General features: G+C 37.3%; 2 protein-coding genes and 1 pseudogene across 2 annotated transcripts in view; 2 read left to right on the top strand and 1 right to left on the bottom strand.

Moving 5' to 3' along the window:
* The first annotated feature begins 800 nt into the window (after nucleotides 1–800).
* Nucleotides 801–25,043, top strand: part of LOC139737322 (uncharacterized) — a 36,590-nt gene continuing 12,347 nt past the window's right edge. The window contains exons 1-4 of the mRNA XM_071647995.1: nucleotides 801–1,396; nucleotides 12,988–13,004; nucleotides 24,120–24,132; nucleotides 24,407–24,558. Coding sequence (XP_071504096.1) covers nucleotides 851–1,396; nucleotides 12,988–13,004; nucleotides 24,120–24,132; nucleotides 24,407–24,558 — 728 coding nt within the window. The 5' untranslated portion in view covers nucleotides 801–850. The remainder of the gene's footprint in view (nucleotides 1,397–12,987; nucleotides 13,005–24,119; nucleotides 24,133–24,406; nucleotides 24,559–25,043) is intronic.
* Nucleotides 6,595–10,821, top strand: LOC139737315 (putative nuclease HARBI1). The gene is made up of 4 exons (XM_071647986.1): nucleotides 6,595–6,960; nucleotides 8,887–9,153; nucleotides 9,642–9,778; nucleotides 10,458–10,821. Exons 1-4 carry the CDS (start codon nucleotides 6,595–6,597, stop codon nucleotides 10,741–10,743), a joined length of 1,056 nt encoding a protein of 351 aa, XP_071504087.1. The 3' UTR covers nucleotides 10,744–10,821.
* Nucleotides 14,901–21,058, bottom strand: LOC139737333 (uncharacterized; annotated as a pseudogene).

The following is a 25,043-nucleotide window of genomic DNA, read 5'->3' as shown; positions in this document are numbered from 1 at the left end:
TTTGTTTGTTCCGCCCCAGACCTCCAATCCGTAGGATATGTGAGGTAGAATAAAAGCATTGTATAACAGTAGCTGTATTTGTTTAGAGACGAAGTGTCGTATTCTGTACAAAAGTCATATTTTTTTTTTTGCTTAAAACAGTGCATACATTATTGATGTGTTTCTTCCAATTAAGTTTTCATCAATACAGATTCCGAGAAAAGATATTGAATCAACTGACTCTAAAACGGATTCGTTAATTGACAATTGACCAAATATTTCAATTTTTCTACGCCTGCTTTTGCTCTCTGTTTTGCTCTGTAATTATGTCAAATACTGGATACTAACACGAAACAAATCCGAGTTAATTGTTTTATAAACTCCCTGAAAACCACGATAAGACGTAAATATTTTTGGTCAGATCTTTTATCATACACGGAAAAGTCAAAGAAAAACTGGACCGCAGCTGTTGTATCCAGTTACAGTATATCTGTGGTTGTATCCCATATTTTGCGTAGAGGGCGCTGCACCGATGGAGCTGACGGCAGGAGAATTTGCAGTTTCAGGGGTGTGCAAGTGTGGTGGTGTTACGTTCTCGCTCGCTGCCGCGCATCGCATCGCCACTACACCGCGCTTGGGATCGCTGCCGAGTGAGTGTACCATAGAAGAATTCGACGACACGCGCGCTCGCTCTCTCTGGTTGGTATGGCTACGGGACACAAAATGGCGGCCTACTGCAGCAGAGACCGGATTGAAATATGTCCGATGTAGACACCAAAGTTACCACTTTTTGAAGGACTGTAAGTCAATCATTCTAAGCACACAAGCTGTGTCACTATTTTCCGATCTGCATGCACTGTAAATTACGAACATGGATGAAAGACATTGGTGGATAGCCACCAAAATTCAGGAATCTTTTCATGTCGGGGGCTTCACGGACAACCCCACTTTATTGGAGGATTTCTTATGTGAACCGCGAACCCTCGAACTGATAAATCAGTTCTTGGGGCAAGGAGGCTTAAATAAGCTTTTCTTTTACTCAGACAGACCTCAGACGAGTGCCTTACAACAAAGTGGTCTGCAGAGCACAAGACAATTGCACGTTGTTAGTTCACTTGCAAATTTGAATGATGTCAACATTGAAGAAACCACCTGCCTCTACTTTCTCCGACATTCTGTCGAAAAAGAGGTGGATCCTGTTCGCATGGAGAAAGACATTTTCTGCGGAGAGCTGAGGCATAGCGTTCTCGATAACTTGAATACCTTGTTGTCAGATATTTTCCTGCCACTTCTGAAAGCTCAGAAAGACTGGGGGTTATGCAGTGATGAAAATAAGAACCAGTGCCTGAACAACTTGGAGCGGTATGCTGCAGCCCTTGGTGAGACGGTAAACGTCCCATCTTCAGCTAGACAGCAGGTTTGTTTGACTTTTTTTTCTCTTCAGATGCTGTAAAACTAACTATACACAGCCCAGCACAGCGTATACTAACGGCGTCTGGTCGGGCTACTGTAAAACATGATATACCTCACGGTATTCGTGGCATGAAAATTTGGCGAATTGGAGCCGACGGCCTTTCTCACAGCATGAAATTTTCACGAATTGCCACTGGCACTGGCATCCAATGCATATTGTGTAGGCTAGAACTTTCGCGTGCTTTTTAATTTTGCGAATGTTGGCGCTCGCGAAATTCACGAAATTGAAATGCACGCGAACATTAGTACATAGTAGAGTGTCTTTAATACTATTAAATAGAGATTTCTTTGGGGTATAAACACCTAGATGATTAGAACCCTAACGTTACAATTTTTCTATAAAAAGCGAACGCTTGTCGTGTCAAGTAAGGTGCACCCTATTGCAATTGTACTGTACATTTAAACAATTATGTATTCTGAATAGATACTGTATGCAGCCACTTTGTACGCACGCGCGACAACAGCGTGTGCGCAATAAAGCAGCAGAAGCTCGTTATGAGCACAGACACGAAAGCATGTAGACTTGACTTCTATTGCCGACCTTGCCGTATTGATACTAATTACTATTGGTGTCTGTGTCATGTCACAAGTTTTGGTTCGTGTCCACCGCTTGGACAACGCTAATCAAAACAACCTGTCCTACATTAAACCCCTTTGTGAGATTGAAAAAAAAAAATATTACAATTCTAATACAAAAGACTTTGAAACCTATGCAATAGTGAAAGTAGGTTGACACACATGATCAAAGGCAGAAACTTTGATATGATTAGTTTGTCATATTGGGCCATTATCGAATATCAATAACCTTTACGTTTCATTTGTTTCATCTAAATATGCCAATATTTCTTCACATATCATTGTAACATCTCCCCACAATGTTTACGTTCTTTTATTGCTTGCTCAGTGAAGCTTGAACTTCAAAAAAAATTGTGTACACTTAAAAGCATTTATCATTGGCAGTGTATTTTGTCTATAAATTTTACATTGTGTGATTTGCTGTCTTTGTAACTAGACATTTGTGTGGAGTTAATAAGGTTTTTATATTGAAAAGTGTAATGTGATTAATGGAAGAAGGGAAATTTTTTTTTCTTCTAGTATTATCTTTTTGAAAGTTGAGGATTGATAGTTTGGTATTTGCATAGACCGCATATCAACATACAGCTGTCCACATAATTTAACATTTAGATTTTTATAACACAACATACTAAAATGTTCAAACTTATCTAACTGTTCCAAGTTGCTAACTACATATGTATTCCTAACATCTTACTTTAAAGTTGTACATAGGGTATCCTGAAGAAGTCAAGTAAATCTGTATCCTTGGAAATGCTATGAGAAGCAAAAAAAAAAAAAAAAAAGCTTTCATGGAATCAGGGATATTGATCATGTTATGTTAACATTTTCTGTAAATTCTTTATTTTTCAAAAACAAATAACCCTTTCTAATACTTTTAGATGATAAACATTGTACTGTGTATATGCCATATACAGTATTTTGCAAGTATAATCTGAATTTGAATATAGTATGCAAATTCATAAGTGGAATTTTAAGGCAATATCGTGAGTTGTTGGCCCTGTGGTCTAGAAGGAAGTATTATCACCATTTAAAAGGAAAATTTATAGTGATTTCCCCTCTTGGCCATGATACATTTCATACACAATGGATTTGTGTGACAGAAGGCAATATCTTTGTGAATTTTTTATTTTGTTAATTTCAGTTGACTCATGAAATTCACGAAAATAGAAATGTTTCAAACTACATCGCGTATACAGTATATTGTAAGAAACAATGTGTAACATGATACAAGTATTACTTGTATACACTTAACCTTACTCTGTTGCAAATTAAAGCTTGTCTTCACCATCTAACTGCACCCTTTTTTAATCACTGCTCTGTAGCAGCACAGTTACTGGAGTCGGTCAACAAAGTTGAAACAAAGATCTGTGGTGAGGGTCTGGCTAATGTGTATGCTGCATGAGTCTATTAAAGAACTGTATTTTTATCATCTTCTCTTTGTCTGCATGCTTTATAACATTTCACCTGATGATAATGCATGTGTTTCTCCAGAGATTTCTTCATAGCTTTGATTGTGACACCCATTGCTTTTGTAAATCATAAACCTTAACATCAATACTAAATTCTGCATGTTAATGAACCTTGCCATTCTACAATAGGCACAAAGTAAGATTATATGAGTTGATACCAAAAGATAACGTAGATCATTCACTGTAACCTTTGGAGATTTGCATGGTGTAATATGATGTTCTTTTTAACTTTTGTAATAAACCAAGATACTGCGAAGACATACAATATGTACAAAATGTGGTGGTCAAAGTTAATGCTCACAACATACATCACTGTGTATCTTCAGTCTTATGAAATACACAATGTCTTAACTGGCAGCAAGTGGCAAAAGACTACTTGTATTGACAGAGCATTCTGTTTTATGGTTTACAATGTAGCAGTACATGTACATAATTTACATTTGTAGTACAATGTAGCTCCACCAGCTTGCTATAAGACCAACATACACATATCTACAGGTAGATTGTACCTTTGTATGTTTAGCATGTTCATCATAGGTTTAAGTCTTCCTCATACCAAATGTATGGGCTGCATAATATGCTTTATATAGGATATTTTTTTTTTTAAGGCAGAGGGAGAGAAAAAGAGAGAGAGAAAAAAAAAAGGGGGGGGGAGAAAAGAAAGGAGGAGAAAGAGAATCCTATAACAGTACATACACTGCAGTAGTACACAGTATGTCATGTACATGTACATAATGTACAGTAACAGCACAGTTGAATTAAATTGCTGTAGGGTAAACTACTCTGTCGAGAAGAATAATCTCACACTAAAGCTGACATATATATGCATTTGGAGCTTGTAAAGTTGGATGCCAGTAGATGGGAGGGTGGGGTGTGAGAAGGGGAAGATGTGGATGAAAGCACACATTAAAAAAAAAAGTGGGACAGAGCCTCAGATGCAAGATATCAACACCTGGATAACTCCGAGAAAATGAGGGAAAGAGGGCAGACTAGCACGCATCTAACAAGATTTTGATTGTCTTGCCTTAAACGGTTCCGTTTTGGTTAGTGCAGAGGGTTTTCATGACATGTCCGGTGTCATAGACAGCAGCAAGCGGGTGGTGTACAAGATACTATACATGAACATTTTTTTCCGTATTTGATGACATCTTTCAAAAGACATGACCGGAGAGATCTACTTTCTCTATCCCTACGACTACGTGTACAGATGAGAAGACCAGATAGCGACCCACATTCTATCCAAGCCGAGAATGAAATAGATCTTCCATTGACCCATTTCACTGTGAATTGAAGTAGAATTTGCGGAATTTCTGCACTTATAGGAGCAAAGGATTGAAGCTGTCTATCATGGTGTTTGTGTGTGTTTGTCTGTGTGTGTGTGTGTGTGTGTGTGTGTGTGTTGGCATTAATAGCAAAGCACACCACGTACAATTGTACTACAAAACTTACCCTATTGATGCGTATGTTGATTTGACTAGTTTAGTGATGCACTTTGCTGCCATACATTGATTAATTACCGATAGTAATAATTAGATATGGGTCAACCTATTCAAGAAATGTTATTGGAGTGTTACAGAGCAACCATATCTGAGTGAAGGTCTACAGACAATTTGATGCAGACAAAGTTAAATTTGTTAAATCTGTTTAAAGTTTAATAGACATGTTCTTGAATAAGACACATCACAAAAAACTATTTACATGTACATCTATGCCTGTGGCTCTACTTGTGGGCTCTACACAACTGTACAGTGTATAGTACATGTACCAAAGAAGTATAGTGCCATCATCAGCGAAATGTATCTGACAGCTATTGTCGATCCCTAGAATGAGTGTACTGCAGGATTCTAAAGGTTCCATGTTTAATTTATCTGTCTTCTGTTCATGGTTGTGCCTAGATGCATTCAACATTTCAAGGCCTGTAGTGTACTTTGTCTCTTTTTTTTTCTTTTCTTGTTTAGTCCTTTTATCATGCCATTTACAAGTGTAGATATCAGATAGCTTAAAGTGTGTCATTTCCATACAGCTCGTTTGTACAGGATCCACACATTTGTGTTCATCAGCAATTGTCACTGCCATAATACATTTGTAGCTTAGAATTTCTTTCTACTATACGAATATACATTGTACAGGACATTGTTTACAACTGTAGCTCATGTTCATTTCCCTGTGCGATAAGATACAAAAGTTTTACATTCTCCGTCACATTTTAATTCCATGCAGTATATTCTGTGTAAATGTGGCATTGTTACATTTCGTGATTCAGTGGATTTACAGTTGATGCCAACAGCACATTTAAATAGGAGATAGTACAACATGTATGCAGTTCATCGAGGGAAGATTTATGTAAACTGTAGCTACATGTATTGTGAGAGATATTCACTGACTAATATCTCATATGATTTGCTGCCATGGTAAACCGGTTCCCACAGCGAGCCTTAGGGAAGCCTTTGCATATATCGCAAATTTGCCATTCACACAACTTTCCTAGTTAATCCTATGCTATAAAGAACATTGGAAGTGCTTTCACAGTGTTCATGGAATCATGATTGCCCAGAGCAGTCAGCATTGCTTTTGTACATATTTTCCTTAGTTTAGAATCATAGAAATGGTTCATTTGCTACCCATAAAACTGTATGTCACAATACATTGTAGGATGACATGAAGGGTCTATATTGATTCAAAAACATAATGTGATATACAGTATCGGGGCTGTGAGTACTAACTTTTTTTCTCTGATGGGCCATTTGGGCCACTCAAATGTTTAAAATTTGAAATTTTAGTGGCCCAATATAAAAAGAATACATACCCTGTTTATAACAATCCGTTTTGAAACTTAGTTGCCCAATTGGACCACTAAAAGGTAACCTTTTTGCACATCTGGGCCCCGTTGCTAGAAACTTTGCGTTTAAACGCAACTCCAAAAATCAAACGCAAGTCCTCCAAATCCCACGCAACTTTGCGTTTAAACGCAAGTCTGTTGCTGAAAGGACTTGCGTTTAAACGCAAAGTTGCGTTTAAACGCAAGTCCCTTGCGATCAAACGCAACTTTGCGTTTGATGTAGATCAAATGCAAGCAATCAGTCACAGCACAATCAAAATGGCTGCCTATGTGGTAGAACTTGAGGAGGAGGAGGAGGCACTCCATCAAGCTCCTCGGCCTCATCGTACTTTCAAACAAAGGTTCTCTGCCTTGGACTCCCTCACTGACGAGGAACTCAGAAAGAAATATCGTTTCAGTAGGGATGGTATCATGCACATTGTCAACATGCTGGACGACCATCTACAGCGCGCTACAGCAAGGAGCCATGCCATCCCTACTGAACTTCAAGTTCTAATTGCCCTGAATTTCATGGCTACCGGCTCATTATTTGACTCTGTTGCGAGTATTCACGGTGTACACCGCAGCACAGTCTCCCGGTGCGTGCATGCTGTTGCCGAGGCCTTGTGCCAGCAGAAGAACAACGTTAGTACATTTATTTGCCTTTGTAAAATTCATTTTGTATTCTAGAACTAGATACCGACTTTCAATCAAGTCGCTATTGATATCACCACATTCATTTTAGCAATGTTCTGAACTAAAAACTTTATTATGAAGGCCACCGTGGCAGTCGCCACCATGAACAACCATGGCTGGGACTAAGAGTACCTGTACGAATGTTTACCGTAGTTACTATAATAGTCATAACGCTGCAGCTGACACTCAGCTTGCTTGCCTTGCCTTGCCTTGACTACATTTTTCCCACGTTGTTTGAAGCGAACATTCACTTGTAACTCAGCAGTCCTAGCCTTGTCTAATGTCCAGTAGTGAACTAGTACACTTGCAGAATTTCCAGACAGTCAGTTTAGCTCAGTTCAGGAAGATGTAGAACACTTTAACTCAGTTTGATTATGATAATTTGTCAGCCTTCAAATCGAGCCTTTCTGAACTTCTGCTACAGTTCAGTGGTGTACGCATCGAACGAACAGTATCCGATCCCCTGTGATCATCGAATCGTCGTCCACGTTTACGTGGCCTGAGAGGGCAGCAATTAATCCAGCAACTTTTTGTTATTATTATTATTATTGTATTTAGAATTTAAAAAAAAAAAAGTTTTTTCCCTGCAAACACTGTTTAGGGCAAAATGTTTGAATGTCATTATTAGCATCATATTCACACACTCATACACATCAGAATACAAGTGTAAACTTAAAGCACGCAGCTATACTTTTTTTTTTCTGTACAGTAAAGCACACTTTTTAAAGTGCAATATGACATCTTTTAAATGAAATATTTCAAAATCATTCATAACTTTTTTAAATGAAAAATCTGCCTCCAATAACTTGCAGAGACATCAATGTCTCTTAATAACTTTCATAATATGACCACAATTATTTACCTTATTACCCATTCCACAATGTATGTGAAATACCTCTAGACAATTGAAAACAATACCCTGTAATCTGTATTAATTATGAAGAGTTTGTTTGCAAAAACCGATAAGTCCATATTAGCCAAATTGAGATATTTACGATTAAAGGTCAAGAAAAATAAAGAGAATAATAAGGAAATGTTTGCTTCTTTTGACCATAAGTTCAAAAATGTACCTGTATGTGTAGTGACCAATATATCATTTAAAAAGGTATTATTTTGTACTTTATGACAGAGACAGTACTTCAAAATCTTCAAAATTGGACCTATTGGTTTTTGCGAACAAATTCGTCATATGTTCTACATGTATATATGTATGTATGTATATACGCACATATATACATATAGAACACATAAGTCTACACACCAAACTGTAGCACCCGCCCCCATAAAGAATAAATTAACAAAGCACCACACAAATACTTAACAGCACAACAAAACAAAAAACATTTCCACTCTCATACATTGATGTACAAGTCAATAACATGTGTCAAATGTGTACGCACTCCATTGAAAGCGTTACTACTTATAAGATGTGCAAAGTTAAAGCAGTGAATCATGATACACACACATATACTGAATGCACCACACCCACACAAAGAAATGAAAAAATTCATTGCATGTACATACATAGAGAGAGATATAGATATAGATATAGATATAGATCTGTAAATATGTAACCACACAATTACACATAGTATACTGTACAAGAGAAAATGAAATAATATAAAGTTATTAGGTGTCAATGATGTGAAGAAATAATTTATTCAACATCATAATAACTTTTCATTTAACTTATCATTGTAATGAAAAAGTACATGAATATACACGGTATAGAAAAAAACTGACAACAATAATACAAACGTCACATACGTAGATGTAAGTACCACATACTGTGAGTATTGTATTCTAGACCTTTTGCGATGTTATTTAAAATGTTCAATTACATGTAGAACAATTTGTCTCGTCAACAAATTTCAGGTCATCAAATTCCCCCATGCCCCAGAAGTTGTGGCCTCAACTGTGGAGCAGTTTCACAACATTGCGGGATTCCCAAGAGTCGTAAGCGTGATAGACTGCACGCATGTCAGTCTCCACGGATGCCACCTCGGGGAAGACGAATATGTTTACATAAATCGTAAGGGAAGGTGTACAGTAAATGTTCAGCTGGCATGCGATGCCAAGTTCAGGATAACCAACTGTGTTGCGCGATGGCCAGGCAGCACACATGATAGCCGCATATTTCAGGTAAGTTCTCTCAATAATGATAATACAATTTGAAAATGCACCATTTTTTTTTTTGCTTTAAATCTCACAAACTTGACCATATGTATCGAAAGAGTTGATACAGTTTCATAACAAATTACAATTTAAATGAGTTTGACACTAGCTGTTATGAAATAGCACCTTTCAGAATTTACATTGCTTTAAAAGTCTTGATGATGTTAAAACAAGAAATAGTACTGCAGCACAAGGCCATCAATGTATATTTCCTTAGGCAATGAGTCAATGATACTATGAAACAAAATAAGAAACTAAATGCAATAAAATTTGAAAAGTCAATGTGAGAAAATTGATATTACCTTCACTCAAAAAAAAAGAGAAAAACATGTCATAATTGAAGTCACACTTATGTATAAAAATATAAATAATTGTTGGTTGACTGAATACAAAAAACCAAAAACATTACTTTATATTCTTACAAGTTTGTATTGTATCACAAACTGTTATCACAGAACAGCAGACTCTTCCAGAAGTTTGAAAGTGGCCAACTTCAAGGCATACTGCTCGGAGATTCTGGGTATCCCTTGCTTCCATACCTCATGACCCCAATACTGAATCCTCAAACAAGAGCAGAACATGCATACAACCAGTAAGTAACCAAGTATGTCAAATTCTACAGTAAATATTATGGTACATGTTTTCAAAACATAACATGACATAGTGTTCATTGAATAACATCTTCCTTTTTTTTTTAGAAAATGGTGAACACTGAAGTTATTTCACAGATATCTTATCTTTGTGTATTGCATTGCTATCATTTACTTTGTATTTCTTTTACATCAACAAATGTATTCAATCTTTTCTTCTCTGAATGATTACACACTGTGGTACTACACCCTCAGACCAAACTAAAAATGAAGAAGGCTTACCGGTATATACAACCTTCACTGTACTGTAACTCTATCTACAAGGAAAAAAAAAAAGATCTGTTCATTACAACACTAATATATATTGGTAGATATCTGTTTACAGTTGAATACAGTTACTCCAAAATTATTTATTTTGGCAAAATTCTGATAGACAGCTTCTTTCAAGCAATTCTGTGGCATTTGACACAATTACCTCTTATAACAGTGTTGTATAATACATCATTGTACAGGAGGTTATGCATATAAATGTAATGTACCCTTTCACTGTGAAAATGCCTCACTTTATATTTTGATGTCTGGGCAAAAAATGTCTTCATTTTCAATTTGTAGGAGGGTAAGACAACATTAATGTTGACATTTTTTCTTTGTTTTTTTCTAATTTCATTTACAAATCTACAGTGCACATGTTCACACCAGGTCCATCATTGAGCAACTCAACGGCCAGATCAAAAACAAATTTCGTTGTTTAATCGGCCATGGACTGCAAATTTCCCCCCAGCGAGCCTGCAATATCATCACAGCAGCGTGTGTCCTGTTTAACATCTCAAAGGATCTGGGTGGACACGACATGGATGACGACTTCGCACCTGCCAACGAAGATGCTGCAATGGAGTTCGTCAACAGAAATGTGGACCCAGCAGCCGCAGCTGTGCGAGCAGAGATAGTCCGTGCATTTGATGCCTAGGTTTCTTTGGACCATAAGTACAGCATACATGTGCTTTTATGCCTCAGCCATGAAGTGTTACTTTTGGGGTTCGGGGGTTATCCGTATGTTAAGTTGTTCCAAAATCTATCTTGTGAAGAGTGTCAATTAGAAAAAAAAATCGTGAACTGAGCTGTGCCTATCAACTCCTGGTTGCACATGCTCAATAAGATTAAAGGTTAAAGTCAAATTCTTAAAAACATCACAATTACTCCTATATACATGCATTGCCTGAAAGTACTTCATTGCAACATATAGCGTACATACATGTACATGCATTTTCAGATAAATTCGCTGGGGAAAGTTTTGGGCCAAGATTTCAAAGGGCAATGGTCAAAGGGCCAGCTGAATTGCTAAAATGTCCACACTAGCAGCTATGCTCTCTTAATAACAAAATGAATAAGTAAAATCCATTGATCTTCAGTCCATTTCAGCTCGTTGGAACCATACCTCAGAATTTTTATTGGATAACTTCACCACCTCGAAAAAAATGGATTGAAAGTAAACTTGTCAAATTGGACCAGTTATCTCTATGGGAGTGAATTTTTTCTTGAAATGAAAGTTGACACGACTGTCTTCTGAGAGTACTAGCTCACTATCCTTCGATGAATATGTACACGTATTAGCCGAGACCTGGGGCTATCCATTTTTCATCATATGTTGGGATCACATCAAAAAACTTATCTGAAAATGAATCTTTGCTTCGATGTATGGAGATATTTCTTCTTTCTGTGATTTTCTTAGCAATAGCAAATGAAGAAAATTCAATATCACCCCACTATTTTGCACTTGCTTAGTACATGTCATGTACATCATTTCATTAAATAATTACTTCATCTGACACCATCTTGGGTAGGTAAATTTGGGTCATTGGTCATAAATGTTTAATACTGTGTATTCATGAATACATGTTGTATCTTTCCCATATTTTACAGACTTAAAGAGCATGATACAACAATCATTTCACAAAATAACAACTTCTTGCTTAGACCCAATCTTGTCCGTGCAAAGGAGGTTGAAGGTCAAATATACTTCATTCAGTAGCTTTGTGATTGTATGTGGTATCACCCCCGTACTTTGCACACATGGACCACGATACATTGATAAAATAACTCTTTGGTCATCTGCCATCATGGCTGTAATAACGAGTTCAAAAATTCTTTCTTCTGTATCTTGGTTATTATACAGTCCCTTACGGGGGCCAGATTGTGCACATACGTAGACCAAGTTATCATGATCATTTCATAGAATGTCGACTTTTTTAATCAGACGACATGTTGGCTGGAGCAAAGGAAGAGTCAAGACTAGAATTTGTACTGTACCTTTGTATACATGTCATATTACTCCCATATTGTGCACACATTTAGCCGAAGCCATATGGATAGGTTTCATGAAATAACAACTTTCTAATTAGGAGCCATCTTGTCTATGTACATGTTAGGGACAAGGATCGAAAGCATCTTTTTCTTTATCTTAGCAGATACATAGCATATTGCCCCCATATTTTCCATAGACATGGCTGCGGAAATGAGGCATGAAGGTCAAAAGTTCTTTATATTGTATCTCGGTTAGAATAGGCCTCACAGAAGGGAGATTGTACACATATATCAAACAATGTTACCTGAATCATTTCATGAAATACTGACTTTATCCTCAGAAGCCATCGTGTCTGTGCAAGGGAGCGTCATAGGTCAAGAATACTTCCTCTTGTATATTGTATAATATGTGACGTAATGTCCATAAATTTGCAGATTTTCACCCAGATTTTAGTATGTTGTAGCTTATTAAATGCTCTCATCGATATTCTAGCAAAAATTTAATTGGAAGACGGCATCATCTCGTAAAAATGGATTGAAAGTAATCTTGTCAAATTTGACCAGTTTACGTGTTATCTCTATGGGAGTGCAGTTTCTCTGGAAATGAAAATTGACATGACTATCTGTATCGAGCACTAGCTCACTTATGCTTTGGTGAATTTCTCCCAGAATTTCATACGTTGTAGCTGTACCCTCCATTATTTCATACCACATCGAAAAACTTGGTCGAAATTAAAGCTTATCTTCGATGTATTGAGGTATTTCTTTCTTTCTGCAACTGTCCTTGCAATAACTCAAGAAAAACAGCCCCTATCACCCCCATATTTTGCATATGTTTAGTTCATGTCACATACATATTTCATAAATGAGCAACTACTTGATCGGACACCATCTTGTGTAGGTGAATTAGGGTCAAAGGTCAGAAATGTTTCATCCTGTATCTTGGTGAATACATGTCCAAGCTTTCCCATATTTTGCACACGCAAAAGACCATGTTACAAGGATCATTTCACAAAATAACCACTTTTTGCTCAGATGCCATCTTGGCAGTGCAAAGTGGGGTCAAAGGTCAAATATACTTCATTCTGTATCTTCATTAGTGTATACGGTGTTCGGTACCAAAGATGGCAAGTCTGACTCCCTTTTAAATGAGAATCCAAACATCACACGGCCAATGTCCCCTAAACACATATGAAACCTGTACGGTCATGCCTATTTGGATCAGGACTCAAATTATTGATTTCCAAATAGATTGGATAACCTAATTTGTCAGTGCTGACAAATTCCAACTCTAGTTTATATTTGTTTTTAATGTCCCATGAACTAATATGAAGATGCAGATTATGCATGTTGTGATGGATAAGCAGTTAACATTATTTGTAAAGAGATGGAATAGATTGAGGTGATTTGGGGTATGCAGATTGAAACTTTCTGTGAGATAATCACAAACCATTTGCAAAGATTGATAAAGATCATACTGCTTGAAGAGGTATTCATGACGCAAATCTCTCGTTTGAAGAGGCTACACCCCCGTAAATAATGTCAGTGTATATCTTGGCAATCAATGACTTAAAAACCAAAGATATAAAACACCTGTTTCTTGACCCTTGCCTAATCTAAGCATCAGTCATTGCCACAGCGCCACAGGGGGGCACCGCGATAGGAGGAGATTGTTTTGGTTTTGGCATGGGCTATGTAGCTCCTTCTTATTCCTGTATTTTCGTTATTTACGGGTCAATTTTTTTCGTTCGAAATGTAAAATGGATGACCATAGAATTTCTCAATAGAATATAAAATTGAAAACTTTAGAAAGGATAGAGAAAATTGAGTTCACTTTGAATGGTCTGCCACAGGCAGATATCCTTATCATGCTCTTACGTAATACGACAGCTGCTGTAGTCATTAAACCCTGGCTTTATAATTGGCCTCCAGGTTTGTCACGCCTGAGCAGAAAGCTAATTTGCAATGGACAAATACTTCGACTACCAACGATCAAACGAAGAATCGTTAGGGGGTATAGCACCCCATCAGCTTCGTTAAAGTGGGGTCTCGCCTCAAACGAGGGATTGACGGCATGTCAAAGTTAGAAATATAGAAGTCCAATTTTAAAGGACAAGTTCACCTTCATAAATGTGTGGATTGAGTGAATGCAGCAATATACAATAGAAGAATACATCAGCAAGAGTTTGATTGAAATCAGACAATCATTTTAAAAGTCATCAACTTTTGAAGTTTCTGCTTCTTCATTGTTAGTTGAGAAGACTAGTACAGCTTGTGATGCCATTTGTGTAGAACAATGTAAAGAAAATAAGAAGAAAAATCAAGATATTCACACTTTTCTCGCATAGTCAAAGAACACTTGACTTCCTTCTTTCAAAAGGGAAGGGGGAATAAAATTACCCTTAACTTATGACAATGATGAGTCGAGGAAATGTCAACTTTTTTCAAAAAAAGTGAAATTCTTTTTATATTTTTTATATCGTTGTTTGCATGTGACTTTACACACTGTAGTAGTCTTCTCATTCAGCAGTGATTGTGCAAAAACCTTAAAAATCTGTAAATTTTTAATGGATTGTCTGATTTTCCTAAAACTCTCACTGATATGATCTCCTTTTTATTCTTGCATTTACTAAATCCACATGTATGAATGAAAGTTAACTTGTCCAGTAAGTGGCACAGATATCCAAACAAATAATGAAGTAAATGGTCCTATTATGAGAATAAAACTGTCACTAGGATTTCTTTGTTTCTGGATATCTAAGCCTTTTCAAAACCAATTAACATCCAATAAAATGTAAATTCTTTTAAAATGTCATTTTTCGGTTTCATAATTCATAACAGGTTTGTCATCATCTCACAGAAAATATGGCAAACTGCAGTCCCATCTCAACACATACAATTACATTCATGGTATAAAAAAGAACATTATAGAATTAACACAAGTTAGGTGTTGACATTGCAGCAGCAATAACATCAAGAGAGTTTGCTATTCTCTCAAGGTGGGAATTTTGCTGCCTCAAAATAATAAGACGCTCCCTTTCCAACGCAACGAGCTGCTGACTAGCAGGTGGATGGGTCGTGGGGGGATGTGGAGTAGGGAAAGGAATTTCAAAGGGGCATGTTGCAGAAGGAAGAGATGCTGTCGGGTGGGTTGCAGGGGAATCAGTTGCAGGGGGGAGGGAAGCTGGACGATCTGGAGTTATGGGAGTTGGTTGTTGAACTGGAGTGGAAATCGGGAGCACTGGGGAGGATGCCGTCCCTTCGAGCAGCTGCCTCAAAAGATTTGAGGCAGTGTCATTTTCGCTTTCGTTGGTGCTCTATTAAAGGGACAAACGGTAAACACAATCAAATTGGTAATAGCTAATGTTATGTATTGAAGATGACTATTCTTACACAATCATCAATTAAAAGATCTTTTGGGATTTACTTCATGCATCTTTCCTTATTAGCTATCAATTTTATGACATATAACTTGAAACAGAAATAAACCTTTGAACGAAATAGTGATGCATTAAAGTAATTCATTATTCAAGTCTTTTAATCAAAATGTAATTCCTTTTACAATGGTTTATTCCTACAATAAAAAAAATGAACACAAAGGCCTACTTCTTGATTAGAAAATGACAGGAATTTGAATGTTTTGTTGGAAACTTCATTTTGGTGAAATTGAACAATAAACATTAAAAGGCCCATTAAAAAAACATGATAAATGGCCACAAAACACTTTACCAACCTGAGATGAACTGAACCCCGCTTCAGTCTCCTGTCCCTTTACACCTACAACAGCTTCCTTGGCCAACACTTCAAGCACCGCCTCCATCAAGGGTTTGATTTCAAGGCTTCCTCCACCTGCATGTAACATAACGTGTCAACAGTCGGTAACTTGTATGTTGATTTGTAACATTTGTAACATCAGTCAACATATTTGAACTGACATGCTATGCGTACATATCACACAGGGAACAATACACTTATAGTTGAGAGAGATAGACTTTAATAGATGACTATGTTTGGCCAGAACTTGGAATAAAATTCCAATACACTGTGACTGTCTGCTCATATACTGATACTACCTACAAAGGGAACACCTGCTTCTGTAACACATTGTGATCTCTGAGTGACGTGTGGTTGAACCCTCTGGTCGATAGAGCTTAGAGGCCATGTCTTGCCTCATTATGTAATATACTGCTTATTTCAGTTATCTGTAGCAATCACAATGGTAAAAGGATCCCTCCTTCCAATACATTTGCCAATTTGTGCATGTTTTCTGGTTGCCCTACATTCAATAGGAAAAGCAATTTGCTGTTTCCCTACAATCAATAATAAACTCAGTCAATGATCTGCATGTTAGAAGTTTTGTATAAGATGAGAGGTATCATATATGACACAAAACTAATTTGAATTATCAATCCATAAATGATCTAGTGAGGGATTTCAGTTTATCAAAATCACATACTATCAATGTGTTTGTTTCATTATAAATGCTGTTTGCTTCGATTCATCTGGGACTAATTGGTTGTTCGTAGCAATCATTGTGATCACTGTTGACACTGGGTTAGGATATGACTGGAAAAAATGCAGAGGCTGTACGTACAACTACCAATTGCACCAATACAATAATACAATATTATCTGAAAATCAAAGAGTTGTGTAAATTACAGCAGTTTGCTTCAATTCATTTGGGACTAATCTGTTGATCATTGCAAGCATTATGATCACTTTTGACACCGGGCTAGGATATGACTGAAAAGAACATGCAAAGGTAATTTGAATTATGAATCCATGTATGAGGACTTAAATGACCTAGTGAGGGATTAAATATGTATCAATTGCATGCTTTAAATGTGTTTGTTTCGGTAGAAATGCTGTTTGCTTCAATTCATTTGGGACTAATCAGTTGTTCATAGCAATCATTAAGATCACTTTTGACACCGGGTTATAGGTTATGACTGGAAAAAATTGCAAAAGTAATTTGAATTATGAATCCGTATATGAGGACTTATATGATCTAGTGAGGGATTAAGGTGTATCAATTGCATACTATCAATGTGTTGTTTTGAAAGAAATGGTGTTTGCTTCAATTCATCTGGGACTAATTGGTTGTTCATAGCAACCATTATGATCACTGTTGACACCGGGCTAGGATATGACTGGAAAAAATTGCAGAGGCTGTACATACAACTATCAATTGCACCAATACAACATCTGGAAATTGAAGAGTTGTGTAGATTACATGTATATGTATCTTTAGTGTGCTTGTTTTGGTGATTAATTCAACTCACCAAAGCTTAATCTTATTTAGAAAAAGCCATTACAATGACTAATGACACAGTACCAAGATATTAAAGAAATATGTTTATTTTGACAGAGGCTGTTTGCCCAACTGTAATAAATGCATTGATTCAACACTAAGCTGTGTGATTTTTTTTGTTACTTTTGTACGATGTTGATGTTTCGTGTCATTTGGGTTTAGATATTTGTTCACTGCAATCATTGTAACGAATTACACTGAAATCGGATACAGATTTGTACAAATATTATAAAAAACAGCAGAGGCTTCAAAAGAATAAATGGACTGAAGTTTGAGGCAAAACATAGTTATGGTGTGCCTGCAAATCTGTCAATTGAATTTTCGGTCCAAAATGTGCATGTATGCCTAAAAGAATGTAATGAATAATGCTTTAATAACAAGATATTCGTTGGATAACGATGAAAAATGCAAAATATCAACAATAAATGTTTGCATATCTGAACTTATCTGATCGGGGTCAGGCTAACTCGGACTCAGGGACAACTCGGCCCACTTGGATGGCAGGGCTGAGTTGTCCCTCTGGACTGTAAAGCGTGTATGGGAGCGCATCATGTTCTGGCTGGTCGCAGTTTTGGGCCGAGTTGATACAACACAAACATCAAAGAACCCCTTTGGCGCGTCCAAAAAATGAACATACGTGCCTATGTATGGCGATCACTAACTGCGTATAAATTGTCTGAAATAAAGTGGGCTGAGTTGTCCTTCATACCGAGTTAACCTATATCCTTTTGCACTAAAAGTTGGTATAAACCAACTTTTAGTCTTTATCTCAAAATAATATGAAACTCATCATCCCATCAAATTGTGTCATCGAAGTAAGTTTCTTGGTATACTCTTTCAATATATTGCAAGCAAATACGAAATGGTGCCAGACAGGTTTATTTAACTTTTCACTTAAAATCAATGCAATATGTAGTCTGACGATAATTTCGGGTGATGTTCGTTATTCCGAAGGTTCGCTGTTCCGAAGGTTCGTTATTCCGAAGGGTCGTTAATACGCAAATTCCCTATTCCTAGAGGTTCGTTAATCCGAAAATGAAAAAGGGTTTGTTAATCTGAAAATTTCTGGCGTTATGCCGAAGGTTTGTTATTCCGAAGATTGGTTTATCCGAAAAGGAAATTCAAAACAATGAACCTTCGGAATAACGAGCTGTAACCAATAATTTCAGTGTAAATTGCAACATTGAATTCTTCAGCGTCAATAAAATATGATAAATGTCATATTGTTCTGTTAAGGCATGGATTGGTGTGTTTAGGTGTATGGGTGTTTACAGAATCATGACAATGCATTTCCCATTCAAATCATACTTCATTTCTTTTCAGTAATGTTTGCATGAAAAATGCTATAAATGCATGGTGAAACATTACAAGAATACGGCGACTGTGAACAGAAAAGACATGCATCGGTATGTAACGTTACCCGTTGCATTTCTTGCTGTCTTGTATTTCAGCGCCCTCTGCTTGAGGTCCTGCCATTTTCTTCTCACTTCCTACTCCTCCCTGGAAAACCCCACTGCTTTCAAATGTATGGTTGCCTTCCTCCAATACCTCTTTTTCCGCTTTTCCACCTGAAAACATAAATGAAAATGAAGAAAGTAATTATGACTACATACAATATGAGCAGAGACATGTATTATTGATTTATAATATTCTGGACTACACCTTCACATCTTTCACCACTATTTATCTCAATCATTTCCAGTTCTAGAGGAAATTTGTAAAGATTCCTTACAGGAATTGGGGGGGGGCACCCCTGCCCCCCCCCCCCCCCCCAGGTGGGGTATGTTGCCATTTTGATGTAATTGAGATTCTATTCCCCTAGGGATGCTTCCTGCCAAGTTTGTTTAAAATCGGTCAAGGGTCCTCAAGAAGAAGATGAAAATGTAAAGTTTACGCACGACGTACGCCGGATGAAAAGCGATCGCAATAGCTCACTAAAATAGCTAAAAATACAGGCAGTATTGCACCAAAACAATCAGAATGAATAGTGAAGTTCTCATGAAGCAAGTGTTAATATAAGTTTGTGTAAAAGCTTTCAGTACAGGCTAACTTACCGGAACGCTGGCATGGCCTGCCTTGCCAAACAGGGCAGACTTATGTCTGCCCACAAATTGGCACAAAGCCATAGCCTCTCTGTCTGTCCAGTTTCTTCTTCTTCTTCTTGACAGATCTTCCTGAAATTTAAGAGGGAAAAATGCAGATTTCACTAAATGTATAGTTTAATGTCCGTTTACATAATTTATTTTTCTTCATGAAAACTATAAATTATGAATATATTGCTACCTCCAATAGCGATGTATGCTAACACTTTACTGAAAAACCTAATACAAAATGAAGTTTGGCAAAAACTGCTGATACTCTCATTTTCGGACATGGAAAATGCTTAGAAGTACAATTGCAACATCTTGAAGGATTTTATTTATTTTTTTTTTTGGTGTGCAAGTGATACAAAAAAAGTAATGGAACTTGTCACTAACATAATTTTTAGGGTAATATCAGTCACCTTGCTTTCTGAAAAAGGTTAACTGAATGCTTTATTATTAATATGTAATGTCAAACATTCTAAATATTCTTCATAATTTCCTGATATTGATCAATACATCATATGGTGTACAGAGTTCCTATCCAGATATGATTCCACCAAAACTGAAAGATTTGCAACCTTTTATGACATAGTTATGTCAAGCTTTAATGGATATGCATTAGTACTACTGCTGCTGTCACTCAGTCCACATTCATGTTGGGAATATAGTATCCTTTGTATTTTCATGCCCTGCTTATTTTGGATGGATATCTAAGAGTTGTTTGTTAGTTTGTGTTTGCTGTTGTTTTATTTTCTACAGAAAACATGAAATAACAGATCCAGCATTGGAAAATCAGTTATAATTTACTTTAAGTGAAGAATGCCAAATTACAGCCAGAATTGTTCATTCAAACTTCTCATTTGTATTGGCAACACAGACATGCAGAGTATATTACACAATTATTAACTTCAATTTGGCAATGACAATAAAACACAGATTCTGAAAATGACTTACCATCTTGATGATATGAGCTAGCAACCTGAAAAATAACAGAGAGAAAATGTGTGCTTAAGATAAATTTCAGAACCATTGCAACAGAAAAATTCAGTAAGTGATTAATTTCAAATCAGTTAACATCATTTAATAGTTAACATCAGTTAACATGACATTAGGACTATGACAGCTGACTTTGCAGACTTGTATAGTCACTATGAAAGCATCTGTATTGGTACTGAATTTTAGTCCACTTCATTGTGTGAGCAATCCATTATGAAATAATCTGGAAATAAAATACCATATCCACAGGTCAGTGCATAAATCACAGAATAACGTTACCCCACAAGATAACGGAGGTATAACAATGTCATAAAAAAGTCCAGGCTGTTAATGGACAGTACAATCATCAACAAATTATTCTTCACTCATCAATTTGTCCATGTAACAATCAAACTAGGGGAGCAAAGGAGACTACCTGAAAGTATTCAAAGAAGGACCACTGAAATGATTCCAGGAATGAGACATTTGTCATACTCTTCTAGTCTGTGTCATCTATCCCTACCACCTCTCAGTAATATACAGGCAAAAAGAGGGAACAGGATAGATGTGTACAAATATTTGCATGGTCATTGTCACACTAAGTTTGACATGTTGAGTCCTAACAGTGTTGGAAGAACTCGTGGTCACTCAATGAAGCTTGGAAAATTGTATGTCATTAAATTGGATGTGAGCAAGTATTTTTTCTCTTCTTTTTTTTGCCAACATTGGTCCATATGTAGAATTCTCAGAAGATGTGGTCTCAGCATGCTCTGCTAATGCTTTTAATAAGCTGGACCAGCATAAGAAAAACTGTGCATTTGATTAGGAATAGGTTCTAAGTGCTATGTAGAGTAACATGCTCAAGTTTGGTACACTTCATGATTTTCATGCTATAGATGAAGTCCTGAGTGTATCTTTCGGAAGATTGTTTGTCAATATAATGACATTCTAAATGCATATTCGAGATATGAAAATTATATAAAAATTTTGCAAAAAACTAATGGAATTTATGATACCTTATCTTGTGCCATGCTAGGCACAAAGGTCCTTGATTCGTACACACACACACACACACACAAATGTCACAATTTCTATGCACTGTAATACAACTACATTAATTTGCACGCTTAAACATTATCACCAATAAAAATCATGTAGCTGTAACAATCATGGCACAGTGCTGTCTGGAGGCGAGGCTGACTAGCATTAAATGTAAATATCTCTGTGAGCTCACTAGTCATTTGTAATCTGGCTACTGTTTACTAAATATGACAACCAACTTCACTTGCACAAGACGACTATTCAATCACGATTCAGTGAGCAACAACTGGTGAACAGCGGTCCAAAACAAGAACCGCGTCTAAACTCGCCTGCTAATTTCCAACTTGAAATCAAGTTTGGCAAGAGGTCATAAAGATCAAAAACTTTTTTGGGAAGCTTCAGGTCTTTGCTGCCCTGTTTACTATGAATTTTATGAGGTAGCAGCCTAGCAGGCTGTATCAAGATTTCAAACATGTAACAGTTATAGGTCTAACGTTAGATTTAGCTTGTAGCTACATGTACTAGTACTAGTAGTTCTATACAAGACTGCTTTGTGAATTATTTATTACTTGTATGATTTAAATCAGCTTCAGTGTTACAAAGAATGTCCTTTGAAACCCTGTCCGGTTGGTCCCAAATAAGGGGTGTTGGACAGTAAACAACCAGAAGAAAAAGAATATGTCTAGGCCTACACTACTACACCCTTGAGAGGGCTAGGCTGTACCAATCATGGGCTTGTGTACGCTAAATGTCCTTGGTCTTAAGCAGTTCTCACCACTCCCTGCCATAAATGTCTGTCCCAAGGATTTTTTTTTTTACTCAGTAACATGTTTAATAAGATTGGCTCAGCCTCAGGCTATATTTCTCATCATAATAAAACAAGTTAAGACTATCATTAAACGTACGTTTAATACACATTAGTTCGCATTGCTAATGCTATACAAGTGCTACAACCAACCAAAACTAAAGCAAATGAACAGGCAAACACTGAAACAAAACTAGCCCTGTAGGCTAGGGCTAACAGTTTTTCTAACGCTGTTAGGCCTGAAACAAGGGTTTCTGCAGTGTTGGCCCTATATTTTCTTTTAATAACATCTACCACAAACACAAGTAGCGTCAGACGATTTAGACCTTATGTGGAACGGAAATACAGCATACTTCACAGCGTTCAGCGGATATTCACGCATTCGAAACTACAGCCACTGAGCTGAGCCAGTTCTAATACACATCAGCATCTTCACCCGCACGACCGTACGATCGTGAGCACGTAACTACAGGAAACTATAGCCCGTGAAATGCTTATAGAACGAAAAGAACTTATCTATGCTTTCAATGTACGTTAATTAATTGAAGCTGTTAATAATTCACGCAAAATACCATCATTTCAACGGCCAAAACGTATTAGTCGACTTCATTTTTACCAATACTCACCGGTGGAGCAGCAACAGGCAGGGAGCAGACGACTGAGAGCTACGCTGACTAGCTAGACGCGCGTTCCGTTTTTTCGGGGAAATACCGGAAATTAGGCTCGTCCATGACAATTCGTTCCGATTGCGCGTTTATCAATCACACGCAAGTTGCAATCAAACGCAAGTCTTTTCTAGCAACGGCGCGCAAGTATCCTACGCAAGTTGCGTGAGATACTTGCGTAGGATGTGAGTTGCGTTTAAACGCAATTTGAGTTTCTTGCAACGGGGCCCTGGTGGGCTTACATGTACATCATTTTTTTAGTGGCCCAGGCCACCAGGCCACAGTTGTAGTTGAGCCCTGGATATATACTGTATTACACGTACATGTAGGTTTGTGCTTCACTATACTGCAGGAAGCAAACTTTTTATTCTGTAGAGTAGCACACTGACCAGTTGACCAGTTGACATGGGACATATTTTATTAATGAGGTTTACCTCTCTGGACAAGTTTGCGAAGCATGTGTGCAGGGAGTTATGATTAATCCACCAGAATTTGTCTCATACAGTATGCTACCTGTTATGTATGTTTATAAAGTAGCATGGATGTGATGCGAGTGTAGAATTAGCCATCACCCAGTGTAATTCACAGACATTGTTTCAGAAAGTGAGCATCACCTTTCCCTCATGTGCATGACATTTAGGATTTGACTAGATAAGGATCACACCATGCCATATCAGATCATGTGCCTCGATCCTTTCTGAGTTTGGTTGTACTTAGACGAACTGATCTTGTACGTTGTGTAGTCATTCATGCATTTTGTGCCATCAGGAAGAGTGAGATTCTTTGAGCCGTATGTTTTATGTTCAAATGACACCGTCATTTCACTCATATCTGCAGGCAAAGTTTATAATGTTGATGAGGATACATGTATATACTTATACATTACAAAGTCATACTTTGCCTCAAATACAGATGCTGAAATTTACAGTACACATATGTTTCTTATGGTGATACAAGTTTAGTGTCATTGCAGGAACACAGTATTGTCAATGCAATAAGAAATGTGATTTTTACCTCATGCATTTACTGTAATAGGACTTTGACATTTTATAAACAAGCCAAATTTGTGAATCAGGTTTGTATTGATTTGAATATCTTCTTGCATTAAATGTTGATGACTGAATAAGGAGAGAATGTGAAGTGATACTGGGATACATGCAGACCTGTGTATGTAGTACATTTGTAGTTTGCATGCAAATATGCACTCTTTTATCCCTTGGCTGTCCATAGATGAGTAGATCATAGATTATAGAAATCATGCTGACTGAACCGCACATCCATTCGTCAAAGTTTGTAGACAGTCATGTACATTTGTACTGATCACTCATCTCTTATCATGCATTCTTGACTAAAATTGAACTTCAAACTTATTGGAACTAATGTCACTTCTAGATACAATGTGATCAATGTATTTGTCAATGTTGACGTCGGTGTCTCCACACCAGCAGGTTTTGAGAAGGCCTGAGAACATCGTCAGTCAGGAGTTCAGCAAGCATCGGACGACCTCGTACGACCAGAGCATCGTCAGTGAATACGAGGCCCTCGTCACAGAATGGATTTCAACCATCGACAATGCACTGGCAGATGGAGGGGACGACAGGTTAGTGTGAATCAGCCTAGCTGCCCTCTTGTGTTCATGATGGTGCAACGAACGTACCTTCCATTTGCAGTATCATATACAGTCGAGCACCCTCTTTGATGGTGTGATCACACTAGAAAAGCACTCTGAGAGTGCAGACCTCTGCCAAGCAGAGCTCCATGCAATTCTACCCACTTGATCTTCCTCAGAGATCAGTCATTGATTTCCACCCACATGCATGCTGAAAGTCGCCAGATTTCCCAATATAGAAGCCTTTTGTTGCGTCATCAATATCCCGTTGCGCAGCGCACCCTGCCCTAGCAGAAACTAGAGCATGCACTTTAGTGCGCATATATGAAAACCTAAAAAATGCGCAGTTTGAACTCCCAAGTTCATTGACCCTATACCTGCCAAAATATCGAAAATCCTTTATAAAATCCACAAAAATTCATGGATCACTACCAAAATTTAATCACCTGTTCCTTGTGTCATTCTCAATCTTTCCT

This window comes from Diadema antillarum, unplaced genomic scaffold, assembly GCF_040938485.1.
Source record: "Diadema antillarum isolate AM-2024a unplaced genomic scaffold, OU_Dant_1.0 seq00000689_RagTag, whole genome shotgun sequence".
NCBI classification, from domain to species: Eukaryota; Metazoa; Echinodermata; class Echinoidea; order Diadematoida; family Diadematidae; genus Diadema; species Diadema antillarum.
The sequence above is the reverse complement of the archived record's forward strand: the minus strand, read 5'-3'. Positions and strand labels throughout refer to the sequence as shown.

What these genes read in the sequence shown, in the direction of transcription:
- LOC139737315 (XM_071647986.1), top strand. Translation starts at nt 6,595, where the DNA reads ATGGCTGCCTATGTGGTAGAACTTGAGGAGGAGGAGGAGGCACTCCAT. An exon ending in ATGATAGCCGCATATTTCAG is followed by an intron (nt 9,154 to 9,641) that starts GTAAGTTCTCTC and finishes CTGTTATCACAG; the next exon opens with AACAGCAGACTCTTCCAGAA. An exon ending in GCAGAACATGCATACAACCA is followed by an intron (nt 9,779 to 10,457) that starts GTAAGTAACCAA and finishes ACAAATCTACAG; the next exon opens with TGCACATGTTCACACCAGGT.